Source organism: Labeo rohita, chromosome 11 (assembly GCF_022985175.1).
Source record: "Labeo rohita strain BAU-BD-2019 chromosome 11, IGBB_LRoh.1.0, whole genome shotgun sequence".
NCBI lineage: Eukaryota > Metazoa > Chordata > Actinopteri > Cypriniformes > Cyprinidae > Labeo > Labeo rohita.
In genome coordinates, this window is record NC_066879.1 from 4,617,625 (window position 1) to 4,638,481 (window position 20,857).

At 37.5% G+C, this 20,857-nt stretch overlaps 1 protein-coding gene across 3 annotated transcripts in view; it reads right to left on the reverse strand.

Moving 5' to 3' along the window:
• The window catches only part of LOC127173523 (chemokine-like protein TAFA-1), a 181,348-nt gene extending 161,936 nt beyond the window's left edge, over positions 1–19,412 (reverse strand). For all 3 annotated transcript variants that reach the window (XR_007828777.1, XR_007828778.1, XM_051123442.1), the window contains exons 1-2: positions 18,828–19,412; positions 16,949–17,086 (exon numbers count right to left, since the gene is read on the reverse strand). Coding sequence is in view for 1 of the 3 variants with exons in the window: in XM_051123442.1 (XP_050979399.1) it covers positions 16,949–17,072 (124 nt within the window). In the remaining 2 variants the exon portion in view is untranslated. The remainder of the gene's footprint in view (positions 1–16,948; positions 17,087–18,827) is intronic.
• Between the last annotated feature and the right edge of the window lie 1,445 nt (positions 19,413–20,857).

Genomic DNA, 20,857 nt, shown 5'->3' on the forward strand with positions numbered 1-20,857 from the left:
TAAGAACAGTTCACTGAAAGGCAAACTGAAAATGTTTTTTGGCATAGCTGTGAAACCAAAAGAGTGTATATTTGACAAACAAGCTTTATGACACATCGTCTACATATATAATTGCTTTAAGAGACCCTCAGGTGTTAAATTTTGACACGAGCCCACTCTAAAATGTGCCGATGGCAATGCGCCCAATGTGCCTGGCAGCGCAACCCTCAGCTGGGCAGCTGCAGACCGTGGCCCATTTAACAATGTTAACATATTTATGGAGGGGGAAGCTGAGATGATGGCCAGCTCATGAGTCCTGGTGACAGGTACTCGTTTAGACCATCTCCTCTGCCATTACTACCCCTCCCTGATCAAATGGAGACCATCTGTCTGCATAGCGACACAAACACACACACACGTACGCAGACAGATGTAAATGCCCGAACAGCACGGCCCTCGATGATGAGTCTCTGCGTCTCCCAAGAGCCGCATCTGCAAATAATGATAGATGCTGGTCATTTTTCAGGGATTGATCCTGTGCATCGTCTCTGAGCCTGTGCCGGCTGCAGCCTCCGAGCACTCTCTGCTTCGGCCCCGCGGCTATCGTGCTCGATCCTGAATAATAAATATCGGCTAGCATTTCAGGCCGAAACTGCAACTCATCTGAGCTTATGTTTCCTCTAAAACTAGACTGGACGAAAGGTGTAATTCTATACCGACTAGGGCATCGTTTTATGAGGGCCATTTTGGGATTAAACGATGTAAGCGTCAGCGCAGCCTTAAAACCAATTAATCTGGGTCGGTTTCTTTGATATCGTTTTACTCGCCGTGACCCGATTCATGTAGAATTTCCTTCATATGACTAAAGAACCAAATCCTTTCAAGCCCAAAGGAGGGTTGTGTGCCATTCAGAACTGATTTGAGAATTGCTTTTAAATTCCAATTCATTTCCTAATTTTTAATTGGTGTAGCAGAAGGGTTGCAGAATTGCCATTTGAATTTCGGTGAATGAATAGCTGGAAAATAGACCAACAGATAGATAGAACAAGAGAGAGAATGACAGAACGATAGACAGAATGTCCGATAGAGCAATAAAACTGACAGAACCAACGATAGACATAACAATAGATAGACCAACACAATAAAACAATAGAACAAGCGGACGAGCAAACAAACAGTACTGACAATGAACGAATGAACAAATGATAGATAGACAGATAGATAGATAGACAGACAGACAGACAGATAGATAGATAGAACAAAATAGCAATACAGACAGAACGACAGAATAAACAATAGAACAAGCAAACAAACAATACAGACAATGAACGAACAAACGAATGAACGATAGTTAGAACAACAGATTAGTATACAGACAGAACAATAGACAGAATGACAGAATAAACAGAACAAACGAACAAGCAAACAAACAATACAATGAACGAACAAACGAACTAACAAAAGATAGATAGAGAGTTAGATAGATAGATAGACAGACAGACAGACAGACAGACAGACAGACAGACAGATAGATAGATAGATAGATAGATAGATAGATAGAACAACAGAACAATACAGACAATGAACGAACGACTGATATACAGAACAACAGAACAATTATAGACAGAACGACAGATAGAACGACAATAAACAATAGAACGAGCAAACAAACAATACAGACAATGAACGAAAGAATGAATGAACAAATGAACAAATGATAGAGATAGATAGATAGAACAACAGATTGAACAAACAAATGAACAAACGATCAAACAAACGATAGATAGATAGATAGATAGATAGATAGATAGATAGATAGATAGATAGATAGATAGATAGATAGATAGAACAACAGATTGAACAAACAAACAAATGAACGAACAAACGATCAAACAAACGATAGATAGATAGATAGATAGATAGATAGATAGACTGATTGATAGATAGATAGAATTGAACAAACGAATGAACGAACGATCAAGCAAACGATAGATAGATAGATAGATAGATAGATAGAACAACAGAACAATACAGACAATGAACGAACGACTGATATACAGAACAACAGAACAATTATAGACAGAACGACAGATAGAACGACAATAAACAATAGAACGAGCAAACAAACAATACAGACAATGAATGAACGAACGAAAGAATGAATGAACAAATGAACAAATGATAGAGATAGATAGATAGAACAACAGACTGAACAAACAAATGAACAAACGATCAAACAAACGATAGATAGATAGATAGATAGATAGATAGATAGATAGATAGATAGATAGATAGACTGATTGATAGATAGATAGAATTGAACAAACGAATGAACGAACGATCAAGCAAACGATAGATAGATAGATAGATAGATAGATAGATAGATAGATAGATAGATAGATAGATAGATAGATAGAACAACAGATTGAACAAACAAATGAATGAACGAACGATCAAACAAACGATATAGATAGATAGACAGATAGACAGATAGACAGATAAATAGATAGATAGATAGATAGATAGATAGATAGATAGATAGATAGATAGATAGATAGAACGATAGAACAGCAAACCTCCTATGCTAAAAGCTATGGAAGAGCCAAATCTGAGCAATCTAATAAAATTCCCTCGTTCTGAGTGCATCAGTGATAACATATAAAAGGAGTCTACATGTGCTCTCTCACAGACATAATGTCACACATTCACAGCCACACAGGAAGAACCAAAGAAGATCTTGATGCAGGAGCAAAAAACTGTGATCAGTAACCAGGGAATGGGCTCTTACTCGACTAGTGCGCCTCTTCTCAGAGCGTTTGCCCATTACGTAGTCGTTGGGTAGAGTGCGCTATCAGAGGTGAAGGGGCTTTCATCTGTTAAGTGTAATTTAAATCTCGTTCATTGATTCGGACTTGAAGTGGTGCTCAGGCTAATTCCAGCGGAACAGTAATTCTTCACACCCCTGCGTTCGAGCAGCCATGGACGAGAGTAAGGGGCCGTAACTGGCAGCGTTCAGGTGTCTCAGTAATGCACCAAGACAAGGGGGAGATTTTCTTAATGTAATGGAGAACATCTCAAAGGAGTTAAGAGTGCTGGACAGGTTAAATTTAAGAGAAAAAAAAAATATTGGAACAGTTTGATAGTGATATACAGTAGAATCCAAAAGTCTAAAAATATTAAAATTTAAAATGTGGAAAATTTTATTTGTTTACTTATCTATTCATTCATTCATTCATTCATTCATTCATTCATTCATTCACAAAAAAAAAAAAAACCCAAAACAAATTAATTACTTTTAAACAAATATTCCAAAAAGTAATATACAATTAATACATATAACTAGTTATATAGAATTATTTATTTATTTACTTACTTATTTACTTATTTATTCATTCATTCATTCATTCTGGAACATGCACAACATACATAGGTCAAATTATTTAATATTTTATTCAAATTACAGATCTTAACAGTAAACAGTAAATCTATGTTTTTGCATGTTGTCTCAACTGCATCACAGGTTTTTTTTATTAGTATTATTATTATTATTATTATTAATTATTATTATTATTATTATTATTATTATATACAGATATTTTTTTTACATATTTTTGCTAAAACCCAGTAAAGCAGTAAGGCTATTGTTAAATTTTATTATATATTTAAATAAAACATATATTTTCTAAATATATTTAATAAATAATATTAAATCAATAATAACAACAACAACTACTAAAGATTTTCTTTAGATTGCAAAATTAGGATATTTGCTTGTCTAAAAATAAAAAGATAACTTAATTAATAAATAAAAATGGACTACTAAGTATAAATTGCAATATTAATTTATGTATTTTTGAATGAATAAATAGATCTAAAAGTAAAAAAAAAACAATTAAATATGCAAAACTAGTAAAGATTTTCTTTTGATTGTGATATCAGGACATCTGCTTGTCTAAAAATATAAAAAGTATAAAAAGTATAAAATATAAAAAGTTACCTTAAATATAATCAACAATTACGTTAAATATAAATTACACTTTTAACTTATTTTTGAATAATTTAACAGATCTAAAAGACAAAATAACCATCGTGCTAACCCAGATATTATAATTTATATTTTTAAATTAGAGATTTTTTTAATTTATATATTTAAATGAGAAAAAAGACAAAACAGAAGCATTTTCAACAGCCGCCTTCACTTGATTTTTGGTTCTCACTGTATGGCAACTCAACTGTGTTGAACTGTCATGACATGGACAAATAATATTATATGTGGACTTACCAATCAAGAACATGGAGAAAAAAGGGTGTAATGATGTCATATGATGTTAAAACTTGCTTGTGTCTTTAAGACCCAGCTGCAGACCCCTACAGAGCCATTCTTCAAGCATGATGCTTGACGTCAAAATGGCACCTTTGTGCGTGACAACAAAATTCTGAGAACGCCACTCCGAGGCATATTACCAACATCCGCAGCTGCTACCTTCTCTCTCGTTCTCTCTTTACCTCCCTCTCTTTGCCTTCCTCTCTGTCCTCCATGTCACAGAAAGTGTCACAGTGTCAGGCACAGGCAAGGACCTGTCATGCAACACAAACACACACCACCTTAATGAGAACTCCTCCCTGCCTCCTCCACAACTATCCGTACTGAACCCACACACACATAAACACATCACAATCGACTGTCACGTCCGGCCCCGGTACCCTCTCCAGCCTTCGTGGCTTTCGGATTCGGCGTGACAATTCAAATGTATTCCAGAAAAGTTGGAGAGAGATCGCAAACTGCCATCCTGTTTTGCCCTCTCCAGCGAAGAGTAAAAAACTATAATTGCTTCATCCTCGCTTCGGCGGAACGGACGAACAATACGGCGGAAGTGACAGGCGCTGAAAGGGAAGATATATACCATGAGTCACATACGCATTTGAGAGTTTTCAGCTTATAAGAGTACAGGGCCTGTATATATTTCTTTCCTGCCGGTGTGGTAATCAATGCTCTCTGCGCCCTTTCCATCCACAGGGAAGATATTATACACTCCCTTCCACTGTGACGCCCACTGCTCTGATATAATGTAATGCCATAAACGCAGACTTCTAGGAAATAGAGATGGAGGGGAAAATGCTTTTCATTTTGAAACAAGACACTGTGAGCAATTCATTCATTTGTTGTGCTTATAGTTTAGTTTATTTGCCTGTCCAAGCTGCTTTAGCTAGTCAGTCACTTTATGAGGTGGCAAATTCACAAATTTGTATGACAGTTAAATGTCAAATATCAGCTGATATATTGGCCTTGGTGATAAATCACTTTGTGAGAGTGTGTTGTTTGAACCCAGAATAAGCCCTGGCAAACCAGTTTTGGCTAGCTTCGGCTGTTGAAGAGAGTCAGTGTGGTAAAACTGTATATTCTTGCAGTGTGTTTTAAAAGAAGGATGTCACGGACATTTCTGGAGGAGGTCACTATAGAAAGTGATCAAAGAAAAGTGGATCGGCACAAGCCTCTCAGTGTCAGTATGAGGCAGCTCTAATAAATAATGCTTCTTCTAAATACCCACAGTGAGCTTTGCTAAATCGGCCATGAACACACATAGTAATCTCAGAGCTGTGTTTCTGTGATCCGGCAGCAAAAAACTAGACAGTGATGCATGCAAGTCATGGATGTAAAACAATAGGGATAGAGGCTGGGGAAAAGCTTTCCGGAAGGTAATGACCACTGGGGCCCTTAGGTGAAGGGTGTGTTTGTTGACTAGGTCATTTAGCGAAGGACAAAAATCAAGTCTCGCTTCTTCTTATCCCACATACAACTAACACAATGAAACCAAATCAAACAGGAAAAAAACAGGGATATTAAAGGGATGAATACAACATTGAGTACTCACCCTTGTGACATTCCAAACCTGTAAGATCTTTGTTCATCCTTAGAACACAAATGAAGATATTGCTGATGAAATCTGAGAGCTTTCTGGCCCTGCATATACAGAAACATAACTATCATGTTCAAGGCCCAGAAAGGTTGTAAGGACATCGTTAAAATAGTCCATGTGACATCAGTGGTTCAACTGTAATTTTATGACACTACAAGAATACTTTATGTGTGCAAAGAAAACAAAAAGAACAACTTTATTTAACAATTTCTTTTCTTCCGGGTCAGTCCCCGCCGTGCATTCACAAGAGTATCACGACGCATGTGACACGGAAGAGAAGAAATTGTTAAATAAAGTCTTTATTTTAGTGTCCTTACTACCTTTCTGGGCCTTGAACTTGTCAGCTGTATTGCTGTCTATGCAGGGTCAGAAAGCTCTTGGATTTCATCAAAAAAATCTTAATTTGTTTTCCTAAGATGAACAAAGGCTTTACAGGTTTGAAACGACATGAGGGCAGGGCTCCAGCCATTGGCTGCTATCAGAAACAAACTTAGGCGCTATTATTTTTAGGTGCCACAGAATAAATGTGCTTTATTTATTTATTTATTCACTTTCACATTTCAATCATACTGTTGTGTGTTTACCTCTCATCTTTTCTTGAATTTATCAGCATATATATGTGTGTGTGTATATATATATATATATATATATATATATATACACACACACACACACAATTATTTCTAAATTCTATATACATATAGAACGTAATTCTTGTTAATTATTTAATATTTTATTATTATTTATTATTTCTGTTGTTCTACTGTATGCATATATTGGCAAAATTTAATGAACAGAAGTGTTAATAAATGTACAGGTAAGAGTGAAAATAAATATTGATTCAGTGATTCAAACAGACTTATGAATTTCTTGAAAAGGGAAAACAAAGTTGTTGAAATGAAGAAAAATAACAGCTCCAGAGGAAAAACATGACCTGTGGCAACATGGTGCGATTGATCTACACCTGAATCACACTTTGAACGACCCAGTCAATAACTGCATCTCTAGTCAAACTTACACCCCTGAAGGGTGAGGCTTATGGAAAAGAAAAAAGAAAGAAAGAAATGAAAAGAAAGAACAAGCAGAATAAAATTGAAAATTGCTCTCCAACCTTAAGTTTAATCAACTGAGATCAATAGCGGAAATTTGGCCCTCGTCTTTGAAAATTATATAACTGTAGCCAGAGATTCCCAAATATCATCCTGACACTCGGAGCAGTACAGATTGTTTACAGTCTAGGAAATGGCACATTAAGGATTATAAATCCTGACTGTCACTAAACAAATTAGATATTAAGGTGCAAACCAGTCCAAGCCATCTGCAGCAGCAGCATCCCCTGCAAGAGCCAAAAAAAGAAAGAGAAGCACCACAGCTTTATATCAATACCCTGCTTGTGATTTCAAATAGCAGAATAAGAATTCATAGCGCTTTGAATGAGAGGCACAAAACAGTCGCAATGATTTGTGGGCTGGAATTCATTTTACATGGCTCATGTACTCCGCCTGCATTGCAGTCAGCCAGATGGGGAATTCGGTGTCTGGGATCATTTCACTTAACGGAAGCATTGACCACTGGTCGGGCTGGCCCGCGGTTCCACATCTCCGCTTCTCGCTTGAAACTCCTCTGCCTAAATTGACTGACAGAAAGAGACGCTTCTAAGAACTCAACCGCAGGGACAAACAAAGACGTGAGTCAGATGCAGCTGTAATTAGCGCATGTAATTAGATCTAAATTCTCAAATGCAAATGCTATCAAGGCTCTGACGTGAATTAGAATACCCTCTTCCGCGATGGACGTTCTCGAGATGCGTACAGTCGTAATGAATAAGCCCATGGTGATGGAAAAAGCTTTGATGCCCACCTTATTTTCAGACGGAGGCTGCGATAAGAGAACAGGTCTCTAATCCTGTTCCGTCTCATTGCACTTGGCAAAGAAAATCCTTTAATGCACACAACGTGCTCTGTCTTCTGAATGACAGTTTTGCTTTGTAAATATGAATAATCTCCGTATCTTGCTTTTGCTGAGCTGCATGTGCTCACCAGGAAAAAAAAAAAGATTAAGAATATCTCTTACTGCAATCTCTATAATATCAGTAAATATTTCCATTATTAAAGAGCAGAAATCCGAACAAAACGCTCAGTGCACTTTCGGAATGTTCTGCATGGGTAAAGCTACTCAGGAGATCTGAGGAACCTTGATACGGTGGCGCATTTTGTACCAGGTACCAGAACAATGGTCTTTTACACCAAATATGCTGATAAAACATCACACCACATATGGTTGCACATGATTCGTCTGTACCGTATTGTATCTGATAGATCTGCAAAAGGTTCGTGCGCAATCTGAATTCTACTCCAAAGGGCGCACATGTGTACGTATGTGCACGCGCACACATACACACTACCATAAAAAGAACTGTAATAGGATTCTTCAGCTTTTCCAGTGACTGCCTTCACTATCACACACACAGTTAAGAGCACTAATCCATGACAAATTGTCTCATCTGATCCATGACAAATCGTCTGAAGGCCAGATAGAGATGAGGAAATTGAGAGAAAAAAGGAGGCCGAGAAAAAGACGGAAGGGGGAAGGGCATTAGGAGCAGCTCGAGAGAGACATCTGACAGAGAGAGAGAAAGAGAGAGAGAAAGTGCGAAACAAGAAAGTGTGAAAGAAAGAAAGAAAAAGAAAGAAAAAGAAAGAAAAAAAAGTGCAAAAGACAAAACGCAAACAAGAAGGCAAGAAAGTGTGAAATACAGAAAGCATGAAAACAAGCAAACAATAAGGAAAGCACAGAAAGCATGAAAAAAGAAACAATGCCAAAAAAGTTACAGAAAAAAGAAAGAGAAAAAAATAAAAGTAATCAAAGCTAAGTGTGAAAGTGTAAAATAAAGCAAAAAGAAAGCGAAGCACACTGTAAAAAACAATTTGTTAAGACAACTTAATATAATTTGTTACCAGGCTACCTTAAAATTATAAGTTCAGTCAACTCAAAAAAAGTTTATTCAACTTGAAATGTTAAGTTATACTAAGTGACAACTTAGATATTTGAGTAGACGCACCTTAAAATTTTAAGGCAGCTGGGTTACTTACCCATCTGTTAAGTTTAACAAACACAAATATCTAAGTTGTTACTTAGTACAACTTAACATTTCAAGTTGACTTAACTTATTTGAGTTGACTGAACTTAAAATTTTAAGGCAGCAGGGTAACAAATTATTTTAAGCTGACTAAACAAATTGTGTTTTTTGTTTTTTAGAATACAAGAAGGCAAGAAAGCTTGAAACACATAAAGTGCAAAAGAAATAGTCTAAAGTAAAACTTGTAAAAAGAAGGCAAAAAAGCTAGAATTACAGAAAATGCACAAAGCAAGAAGGCAAAAAAGTGTGAAATACACAAAAAACTATGCAAAAAGTATGAAATACAGAAAGTGAAAAATAAAGAAAAAGTAAAAGTGTAAAATACAACAATCGTAAGAAAAGGCAAAAAACTAGAATTACAGAAAACGCACCAGAAAAAAAAAAGAACGAAAGAATGCAAAACCACAGTGAGAACCAGAATGAGTAAAAGAAAGCACAAAAGACAGAAAACGTTTGAATCACAGAAAACAAAGAGAAAGAAGAATGAAAGAAGGTAAGCACAAAACTAAGCGTGAAAAAGCGTAAAGAAAACAAAAGACAAAGTGCAAAGCAAGGAGGCAAGAAAGCATGAAATACAGAAAGTGTGAAAGAAAGTGAGAAAGAAAGAAAAAACAAAAAAAAAGTAAAAGACCACAGAAAGCACAAAGCAAGAAGACAAAAGTGTGATATACAGAAAAAAAAAACAATGCAAAAACTTTGAATCAACGAAAACAGAAAGAGAAAAAAAAAAGTTAACAACTAAGTGTACGAGCCTGTGAGATAATGTTTTATGTTTGCGCATTTGTATGTTTTATGTGTTGTATTGTTTTCTCAGATTGGTTAATGAGGGGGTTGTACCTGCTGTATTGGTGTTTTTAGTCGTTTGGTCACGGGGGAGGGGTGTGGCCTATGGGGAAAGGGACACAGTTTTGAGACCGTGTGGGGAGCTGTGTTGAGTCTCGTGGTATTAACAATAATGCTGTATTAACAAACTATTTCTAATAAATAACGGAGTATATTAAACACGCGTCGACTGTGATTCCCCGAAGCTCTGGAAGGTCATAACACTAAGTGTAAAAAAGTGTAGAGCACCAAAGACATCTCAAGACAACTTTAATGCCACCCAGATAAATCATTCCAAATCTACAAACTACAGATTACAATCATACCAGTAACATGTAAAAGATCTTAAACATTATATGTGGTTCAGCCATGAGGCTTACTGTTTAACATAAGAAAGTTTAGTTACACTGAGTCACATGAAGATCCTGATGAGGTGAAATGGGGTTTGTTGTGGTGCAGTAGTTTGAGCATGTGTATGTGAATCATCCCAGCTAGCCCAATCAAACCTCTCCTTCATCCAATTTGCTAAGAAATCAGATTACTACGCCATTCCAGTGAGCTGCATATAATTGAATTTGGTTTTATGTCATCTATTCCCCCTTCTAATTAGTTTGCCACAATTAAAAGTAGGTGTGAAATTAATCTGATTAATTCACAATAAAACAGCCACACAAACATCTTCAGCAACTATTATTCTTTGCATTCATTTGGACATCATTATTGTGACTTAAAGAGACAACAATACTGCTCTTTGAAAAAAAATAGATGTATGCACTCTTAAAAATAAAGGTGCTTCACGATGCCATAGAAGAACCTTTCTTATCTAAATGGTTCCATAAAGAACCTTTAACATCTGTTTCACAAAAGGTTCTTTATGGCAAAAAAAGGTTCTTCAGATTATGGAAAGGTAAGAAAGAGATGGTTCTTTAAAGAATCTATCTATCTATCTATCTATCTATCTATCTATCTATCTATCTATCTATCTATCCTTAACAAATGCTTAATTTTTTGTGCTCATGTGGGGAACACAGTTTCAAGTCCATACATATACATTTTTTTTATATCCAAATAGACACCTACAACATCTGTGCTTCCCAGCTCTTGAGAAACACCAGCTACCATTGACGTAAATGCATGATTTTAATCAGATTGTATTAGAAACTCTAGTTAACATAATTTGATAAAAGCGAGAGCATTTGTGATTCATAACCCGCTGTCGTCACTGGTTGTATAACAGGAGACAATTGTGAGGTTAAACCAAACTATGACCCAACATGCACCTATATTGGTAATTCGCATTCTCATGAGCATTCTGGAGGCAAGGAAATAAACGCAAAAAGTGATGGGGTTAGTTTCTCTGTTGCTGGGCTACAACAGCAGCCGATCAGGAAAATATTCAGCAGCGGTCGGTGTATCCGGCCAAAACCAGAGCGGCCGGGGCCTTCATTTGGTAAGGAGAAAGGAGGAAGAGAAACACTGCAGCTTGGGATTGTGTCATGTCACATTCTGCTCATCTGTCAATGTAGTGGATTATTTCTTGAGAGACCAGAATTGGCTGCCCAGAATCGGACCGCCATCAATCTCGGCTGAGAGTGGAACGCGGGCGGGAGCCCGTCCTGCATGGGCTCATGGGATGCGGACAGCTTGGAGCCGGTGCCTGAACAGGTGATGGAGCAGTGGAGCGACTCAACTCGTTACTCAATATAAGCCTCAGCTGTGACGGGGTTTATTTTTTTTTGGTCGTTTCTCAAAAGAAAAAGAGGGGTTTTTGGGGGACAGAGAGAGAATTCAAAAGCAACCAAATCCGTTTTGGTATTCATGTCAAGCTCCTGTTATAGGAGGTAAGCCGATTTCTGCAGTATTGTGAAATGCCTGAACTGCATGGAGGATTACACTTGTACAGAGACACCTCTGACCTGACAACTACTGTATTCATCATTCTCAGACAAATAATGATTCTGCTAACTGTGCAGCTAAAGCTACCCGACTGCATGAGTTCTGCTTTCTCTGCATGAACATATTTGTTTTAAATACTTTTTTGCCTCTATATTAAAAAAAGAGAGTAAAGGGAAATGGTACCAGGAGATGTTGCAGGCTGGAATCGAACTTGCATTACCCACTTATGCACCAAAACTCAACATTCAGAATCTGATTACTTGTACTCTATTGTAGCCTTGTCTACTAGATCATTGGGTAACCTAAAAAGGGCAGTACTTTGCAACAAATGGTCAATAACTTAAACTGAGTGATTCAGTGCTAAAAGTAACACATAAAAAAGATATCAGGACATGTTGCAGGCCGGAATCGAAGCTGCATTACCCACTTAAGCACCAAAACTCAACAAGTACCTGTAGCCTTATCTGATTAATCATTGTTACTCTGCAACAAATGCTCAGTAGCTTAAACCGAGTGATTTAATGCCCAAATAACACACACGCACAAAAATATGATTGTAGGACGTGTTGCAAGCTGGAATAGAACCTGCTTTACCCACTTAAGCACCAAAACTCAACATTCAGAATCTGATTACTTGTAGCCTTGTCTACTTGATTTTTAGGTGGGCTAAAAGGGGCAGTACTTTGCAACAAATGGTCTTAAATGGTCTTAATTTAAACTGAGTGATTTATGGCCAAAAAAAAAAAAAAAAGCTGCATTAACCACTTAAGCACCAAAACTCAACATTCAGAATCTGATTACTTGTAGCCTTGGCTGATTAATCATTGGCTGAGCTAAAAGTACTTTGCAACAAATGCTCAATACCTTAAACTGAGTGATTTAATGCCAAAAATAATACAAGAAAAAAAAAATAATAACAATATCAGAACATGTTGCAGGTTGGAATCGAACCTGCATTACCCACTTAAGCACCAAAACTCAACATTCAGAATCTGATTACTTGTAGCCTTGTGTACTTGATAAATGGGTGAGCTAAAAGAGGCAGTACTTTGCAAAAAATGCTCAATAACTTAAAATAAGTGATTTAATGCCAATAATAATAATAATAATAATAATAAAAAGATATCTGGATGTGCTGCATGCTGGAATAGAACCTGCATTACCCACTTAAGCACCAAAACTCAACATTCAGAATCTGGCATGGGCATGGGTAAATATTGTGCTTTTAAAAAGAGAAAACATATCAGTATGTGTTTGAGGCTGGATTCGAACCTGCATTGCCCACATGAGAACCATGTTTTGTTTTTTGTTTTCTGTTGTTGTTTTTTTCCGTCTATTTGGAAGCATTTTCTATATGAGTGAAAAAAACTGGACTGTGTTCAGGATGTGTTACAAGTGTTACAACATGCCAGACTTGAATCCACATTGCCTACCTAAGCATCACAAATCAAACAATTAGAAACCAATGTTCTGCTATAATATAACTAAACTGAATTGAACATAAACTAAATTCTTCCTGGAATAGAAAACACTGTCCATTATTCAGCACAACAGCTACAATCTTGCGTTTGTCTATAATAATAATAACTGCATTAACATTAACACCGAACATAGACAGATAAACTTCTGCCTTAAACATCTTCACGGCATCAAGGACATCAGCCTGCATTTCATCATTTATGAAAGATTTTGGCTCAGGCACTTAAACTTCCACCTTGATTATGGAAATACAATTGCTCCTGGTTACACTGACACACGTTTGTCTAACCCACAGAGTAATGGTGCTGTTCTTTCCTATCTGGATTTTGAAGCATTTTTGGCATTGATATAAAGTGTTTGTCCTCGAATATCATCGGTGGGGGTGTTTCACAGTTAAATAAATGATGACAGCTTTTCAAAATGAATCATGCTCTGCTTTCCTTTACTCAGACTCATTTTTAATCTTGGATACTTTTTTTTTTAATAGGCTTTGATTGCCGGATAATAGTGCCATGGATAAAAAGAGCAGCAAGGAAAAAAAACATTTCAAAATGTTAGATCTCTCTCCAGGCAATGGAAATCTATTTATATTAAAAGGTCTTCTTAATGAAACTAGAGATGGTTTTAGAATTACAAAATCAATTTTAATTCAGGTATTAATCATAGTTTTTTTAATTCCCAGAAAATTGCTGCTGTCCAAGTGATTATTTCAATGAGGAGCCATGCGGTGTAATCTCAAAATCTTAAGTGTAGGCACTTGTTTCATTTTCAAAAAATGTAAGAAGTTGTGGATGGAGAACCTCAATCAAAGATCGAAAGTTGTAAGAAAGAACCGCAAAACAAAATAAGAAAATAAATAATAATGAAATGAAAGATTTTTCAAACATATAAAAAGTAAAAGGAATTAATTTTGCTTGTCAAATGTCTGTGCTTTACATTTGTAAAGCCAAGCCGATGTCGTAAAAAAAAAAAAAAAATTCCATCAAAACTCTCCATACAAAAAGTTACTGCAATTTAAATTGATAGTTCAACCAAAAATGGAAATTATGTCATTAATTACTCACCCTCAACCTTCCAAACCTACTTTCTTCATCTTCAGAACACAAATTGAGATATTTTTTATTCATTTTTTTGCTTTCTGACACTCCACAGACAGCTATGTACTGTAATTACCACGTTCAAGAACCAGAAAGGTAGTAAGGACATCAATAAATTAGTCCATGTGACATCAGTAATTTAAAGGAGAAGTCCACTTCCACAACAAAAATTGACAGATAATGTAGTCACCCCCTTGTCATCCAAGATGTTCATGTCTTTTTTCTTCAGTCGTAAAGAAATTATGTTTTTGAGGAAAACATTTAATCATTTTTCTCCATATAGTGAACTTCTATGGTGCCCCGAGTTTGAACTTCCAAAATGCAGTTTAAATGCGGCTTCAAATGATCCCAAATGCGGTTGTAAATGATCCCAGCCGAGGAAGAAGAGTCCTATCTAGCAAAACCATTGGATATTTTCATAAAAATAATACAATCTATGCACTTTTTAATGTCAAACGCTCGTATTGTCTTACTCTCCCAAAACTCCCATCTCACGTTCTCCCTCAACTTCAAAATCACCCTATATCGCTGTTTTACCTTGATCTTCTTTGCATAGATAAGACCCTTCTTCCTCAGGTGGGATTGTTTACAACCGCATTGGGGATTGTTTGAAGCTGCATTTAAACTGCATTTTGGAAGTTCAAACTCAGGGCACCATAGCAGTCCATTGTAAGTAGAAAGATCCTGAAATGTTTTCCTCAAAAAACAATTTCTTTATGACTGAAGAAAGAAAGACATCTTGGATTTACATTATCTGTAAATTTTTTGTTCTGGAAGTGGACCTCTTTAACCTTAATTTCATGACACTACGGGAAAACAAAAACAACAACTTTATTCAACAATTTATTCTCTTCTGCATCAGTCGACACGCTTTCACACGAGTACCGAGAAAGCTCTCAGATTTCATCAAAAATAATTTGTGTTCTGAAGATGAACGAAGGTCTTATGGGTTTGGAACGACACTGAATTTTCATTTTTTTGGTTGAGCTATCCCTTTAAGATATTCTCTAACATGCAAAGCATACCATTTAAAAGTCAGCTGAGATGGAAGAAGCCAGCAGTTAATACTGAAGGGTATCCAATAATGTCTGCAGACCTGACATCAAGAAAGCTCATTAACAATACTGCCGATACACCCAGCTTTAGGTGTTTGTTGATTCAGTTACTGACAAAACAAAGCCTTTGTGGGAAAGCTTGAGAAGCTTGGTGACATCTAATTAGCCCGTTCCATGTCTTTGCACCTTTGCCATTATAAAGGAATTACATAAAAAGACTCTATTAAGCCTGGTTCATCTAACAGATGCAGTATTACACCACAGAACCGTAGACAAAGATCTCATACTCTGAATTACAATTCAGCCAGAAACTAAAAATTGAATCCGTTACTCCATCAGGTCAGAAACCTCTCAGAACGTCTTAGTTTTTCCTAAACAAACATGTGGCAAACCATGAGCACTTTAGCATAACAAGATCTTATGGATGCGTGCCAGCGTGGGAGTGTGTTTAAAAGCTACAACCCTCCATTGCCGAGCCCTTCTTGACCTTCCCAACACCAGAGATGTGATTTCTCACACACATTTTTTTGTCTAACTTCTATATACAGCGGAGAGGGGTGGGGGATGATTTCTTTTTGTTGTTCAGCCGACTCCTTTAATAATTCAGGGAACGCTTACTATGGGGCAAGCTCGTCTTTGTACATCTCTGGCATCGTGCTCTGCTGGGCCGGATAAAAACCTGGAAGCACGGTGTTAAAAATTCATCCGGGTCTTTCTGACGCCCATCACACTTTTCTCTCCTTGTACTGGATTAATGAGTTTGAAGTGCTTTTCTCTCTCACATATGTATACCGTCTTATAAGATGGTAATCATTAAAAATAAATGACTAAAGTTTGCAATAACTCAGACTATGCTATACTTGGACTCCTGGTGTGCTCCTTCTTTCTACCCGGGATGCAAAATCGATAGTAATGAAGTAACGAACACATTTACTACATAATCTACATGGACAAGACATTGCAAATATTTAATGAGCATGCAGTGATCTAACTCGCGCGGCGTTAAATTGCTTTGGAGTTCTTTGTAGCCGTTGAAAGTATGCCACAATCGCTTCCATTTGCATACTTAGTGTTGAAGAGAGACCCACCTTGCTGTCTCTCTTCCCGTCGGCCCTCGTAGCAGAACACTACTTAATTGCCAAATACTTCCATAGAGCGGGCGATAGACGTAAATTGTCATTTCCACCAGAGCCTCTGTGATCAAAGCTGCTCGTATTCACAGCATGCTGATAGGAGGGTTTAGCCTCAAGCCCGTCTTGCGCACACACATACGCACACGGAAGATTTCCACCGCTGCAGTTTGGATAACTCACAATGCAAAACCCCTTACAAGCCACTCGTTGAAAGCCAGAACAAAGCGTCTTGAGCTGGATTTCACGACTGAGGTGGGGATAACACACCTACCGCAAAGTTTCAAAAGCCCTGCAATGAGCTTTTTACGAATTTGAGCTCACTTTTATGCAAGTCTGATGTAAACAAGAGCATTCCCAAACGCATGGACTTCCCACAACCAGCAGAGTCAAACACTTCAAGAACATAATTTGGTTTAAACGTGACACTGACCCAGAATCTGTATGGTGTTGCGGCCCGGCCGGGTCACATGATGCTGCTGGATGGTCTCGTACAAAGTGGCGTGGCACAGCAATAAGCAGCTAACACTTATCCACAGACACAGGAGCCAGGACATGGCAGGAGCACCGGCTGAAGAGAAAAGACATCAAAGACAGAAGATAAAAGCAGAATGTTTATTCTATCTGACAGACACCTACATGCACGTACTATTTCAGCCCTCAGCATTATTGAATACTGCGGCGCTAACAAGCATTATTTCATACTGTAACTCAAAGTCAATATTATTTAAAAATGACAGTGCAGTTTTAAATCAACAGGTAAAGTAGATTATGACCACATCGTTAGATAATCTTATGGGAACAACCTTGTTATTTGTTTGCAAATTTACTTTAGTCCTTTCATAATTAGCACATAACCTTGAATTGATGAGCACTGCGGACAAGAACACAAACCAAATGAGATCCCTTATTATATAGTAAGTCAAAACGTGATAATCCACTAATATCAACCAAAACTGTGCCGGACGAAGGTGCAGCGATAAGCCTAAAAACTCAAATACACAAACTTCAAGTTTTCCCCAACTTTACATTTGTAAGCCAAAGGCTGACATCTGTAACACTTTCAAATTACTTCTCGGCTCATTTTCTAACTTCAAAAAAATCTCCATCACTTTAAATGGCAAACAGTGTTTAATTAATGGATGGCACATGGCACAGTTCTCCTGCGCTCTTGAAGCTGACAGGCAGGAGCATCACTCAGTGTACCCTCAAATGACATTGAAATTTCCAATGAATATTCATCAAGCCCCAAAATTAAGCATATAATTATTAACAGCACATTGTAATCCCCTTTGCTCCACTAAAGCCTCCTTAATCCACAGTTTTGTGGAAATGTGAACTGTTCCCAAAGGAGCGCTATTCTCTCCCGGCTGGCAAACTGCCATAAAAACTTCAACTTGTCTTGTCTAAAAGAAGATTTAACACATGCAATCAAGTCTTTTAACATGCAATAGATCTTTAAGCAAAATGACCAACCTTGGATTTTAGAAGGTCGCCTAAACCTTAACACCTACGCAGTGTATTCTGTTGCATATCTGTCATTTTCCAGGTAATACAAGTCACTTTTCTATGAGACACTGTGCTGTCTGAGATTCAGGCAGGTTAGTGAGGCAGCTTTGGGAGTCGGTGCTCGCAGCTACTGTATAATTAATGCATTGATCTGATAAATCATCTGGTTGAATGCTTTTACATGTTTTACTTTATGGTCCGCATGCTCATCTCCATCCTCGGACACACCTGCACACGATGCAAGATATTCTATACTCTGCACACTTGAGATGACGTGCCTAGACATTTTTGAGGGCAGAAATAAATAATACAAAATAAATCAATACAAAATAAATTTTAATAATTGATTTTAATTTGTATAATAATAATTATTATTATTATACTTATTATTATACAATTTCTGTGTGGTTTCACACACTGTTCTCAGAAAAAAGTAAGAAATACTATCTATATACTCTATATTTGTTCTTGCATTGTATTGCAGATGTTATTATTTCAAAATGCATCATTGCATTGTCAATATTGACCGTCATATGTTTATTTCTGTCACAGCACCAGCACTGACATTAGAGAGGATTGGCAGGAAAATCCTATAAGCTCATCTGATTTGCACCGTATTGAAACTGCCAACTCTTAGCATCTTTGATAAGCACGTAGGAAATGATCAATGACTCAGAATGCATGCTTAAAAGTGGCTAGTCAAGTTTTCTGTTTCAAAAAATGCACACACCTAGAGACTTTCTCGTCATTTATGCAAACTGACTTCCTACAGACCATGCCAGAACGATCCCACCTAATCTTACCTGTGAGATACGGTGAGGAGAACGTTCAAGAAACGTGGCGTCAATTGTTGGTCCAATATCCTCAGCACATAGTCATAAATCCATCCATGCTCAGAGCTTCCCAGCAAAAGTTCCTGTTCGGATCTGCGGGTCAGAGGGGGGATGAGGAGACTTTTGTTCCCGCTCCTGCCCTTGATCCCCTCTTCTGTTGTAAGTCCTTCTGGCTGCAATCCACGAGCGAACACAGTCAGGCACCCGACAGCAGGAACTCCCGTCACAGCTGTGAAACGCTGTCAGAAACTAGCTGGGATTTGAGGGACGAGAGGCTTGTCATGTCACCTTTAAATCACCAGAGAAGCAACGTCTTCCTCCTGTTTCTTAGCCTCCTCACGCTTCTCTGTGAAGGTGAAGCTTCTTTGGGGGATAACAAGCTAATTTGCCTCTTCACTTTTTGGTCCTGCACATGCGACGGCACTTATCTCTCTCTCTTTCTCTCTCTCGTGCGTTCGCTCTCTCCGTCCCTCTCTCCTCTCAGCTCTTCTCTCCCATTGAGAAGCCACTCAGTACGAGTCTCTCCTCTTCCCAGTGTACTGATTGGTGTGCACACGCATGTGTGAGTGCAGGCGTGCTTGTGTGTATGACAATACCGCCTCGCGAGTGGGAGAGCGAGACGCATCAGACGTCTTAAAGCAAGACTGCCCACTGTAGCCGAACAGAAAGGCACCTATACAGTTGATGTAACCTTGTACGCGTGTGTTTCCTCTGTGCAACTGCAGCCTGGAAAGAAGAGAGAAAGGATAGTTTAATTTCACAATATGCTTCCTCAATTTTTCAGATTTTGGAGGGTTTGAACAAAGAGACTGAAATATGCTCAGAGCAACACGCTTTTAATAGAAGGGTGTCCGCAGCTGCGTTTGCAATCATCTCATTATCCTGAGATTGCTGCTGTGTTTCTTTGCCTGTTTGTACAATCTAAATGGCTCTTTGTGTTGCGCGCCGCTCTCGCTGGTTGTTGAGTGTTGCCAGAATAAAGTTGCAGCTGGCACGCCTGGCACACAGAAACAGTCGTGCCCTTTATGTGTGCTGACGCTGTTGTGGGAATTCAGTGGTTTTTATGATCCAAGATGATTTTTGGATAATGACTATAAATAAACAATTAAATTATATATATATATATATATAGAGAGAGAGAGAGAGAGAGAGAGAGATTTATATATACAGTGTATATATATATATATATATATATATACATACATATATATATGAATGATATCACACAAGTAGACGCAAGATATGGCTGTATATCAGCACTGCTGTGATTCGGGCCATAGGTAATGACAGCGTGCCAATATTCAGCCATATCTCACATCTACTCGTGTAATACTGCATTTATACAACAGTTCGAAGGTACGAGTGTGTAAATACAGAAGACACAACAACGGCGTGTCTCTTGTGCAGTATATCCTTCCGCCACAAATTCAGATCTAAAGTTGACAGTTTAACAGCTGAGCCAAAGCCTTTGTTACTAATGACAAAACTAGTAACGAAGGAACATTGAGTTGCTTCATTAAAAACTTACTGTATTGCTGCATTAAAAGCTCACTGTATTATGTGTGGTAGCATATTATGAGAGAGAGATGGACTGAGCGATCGTGATTAGATGCATCTGTTAAGGCTAATTTTTGAAGACAGCGCTGCACAATGCATTTGCTAGCTGCTTCAAGCTGTTGAAGCTAACAATAACTTCCGTTTCAAACCGCATTTATTTTTCAGTATAAATGTCTTTACTGCTGACTGTTAAAAACAGTCTCTTTTCGCCATCTAATGGCAGAACAATGTACTAAACACTTCAATACTACTATTATTTATATAACATAGCAAATTTAAAATTTTGGCAAATCAGTCAAAATACATCATTTAATTTTCATAAACATAATGCGAATTTGCCAAAACTATCTTCTCTGGAACAAATAATAGTTTAAGGAGACCAAAGACTACCCATTAGATTTACACAAAATGAATTACATTTCATGTTTAACCACTACATAAAC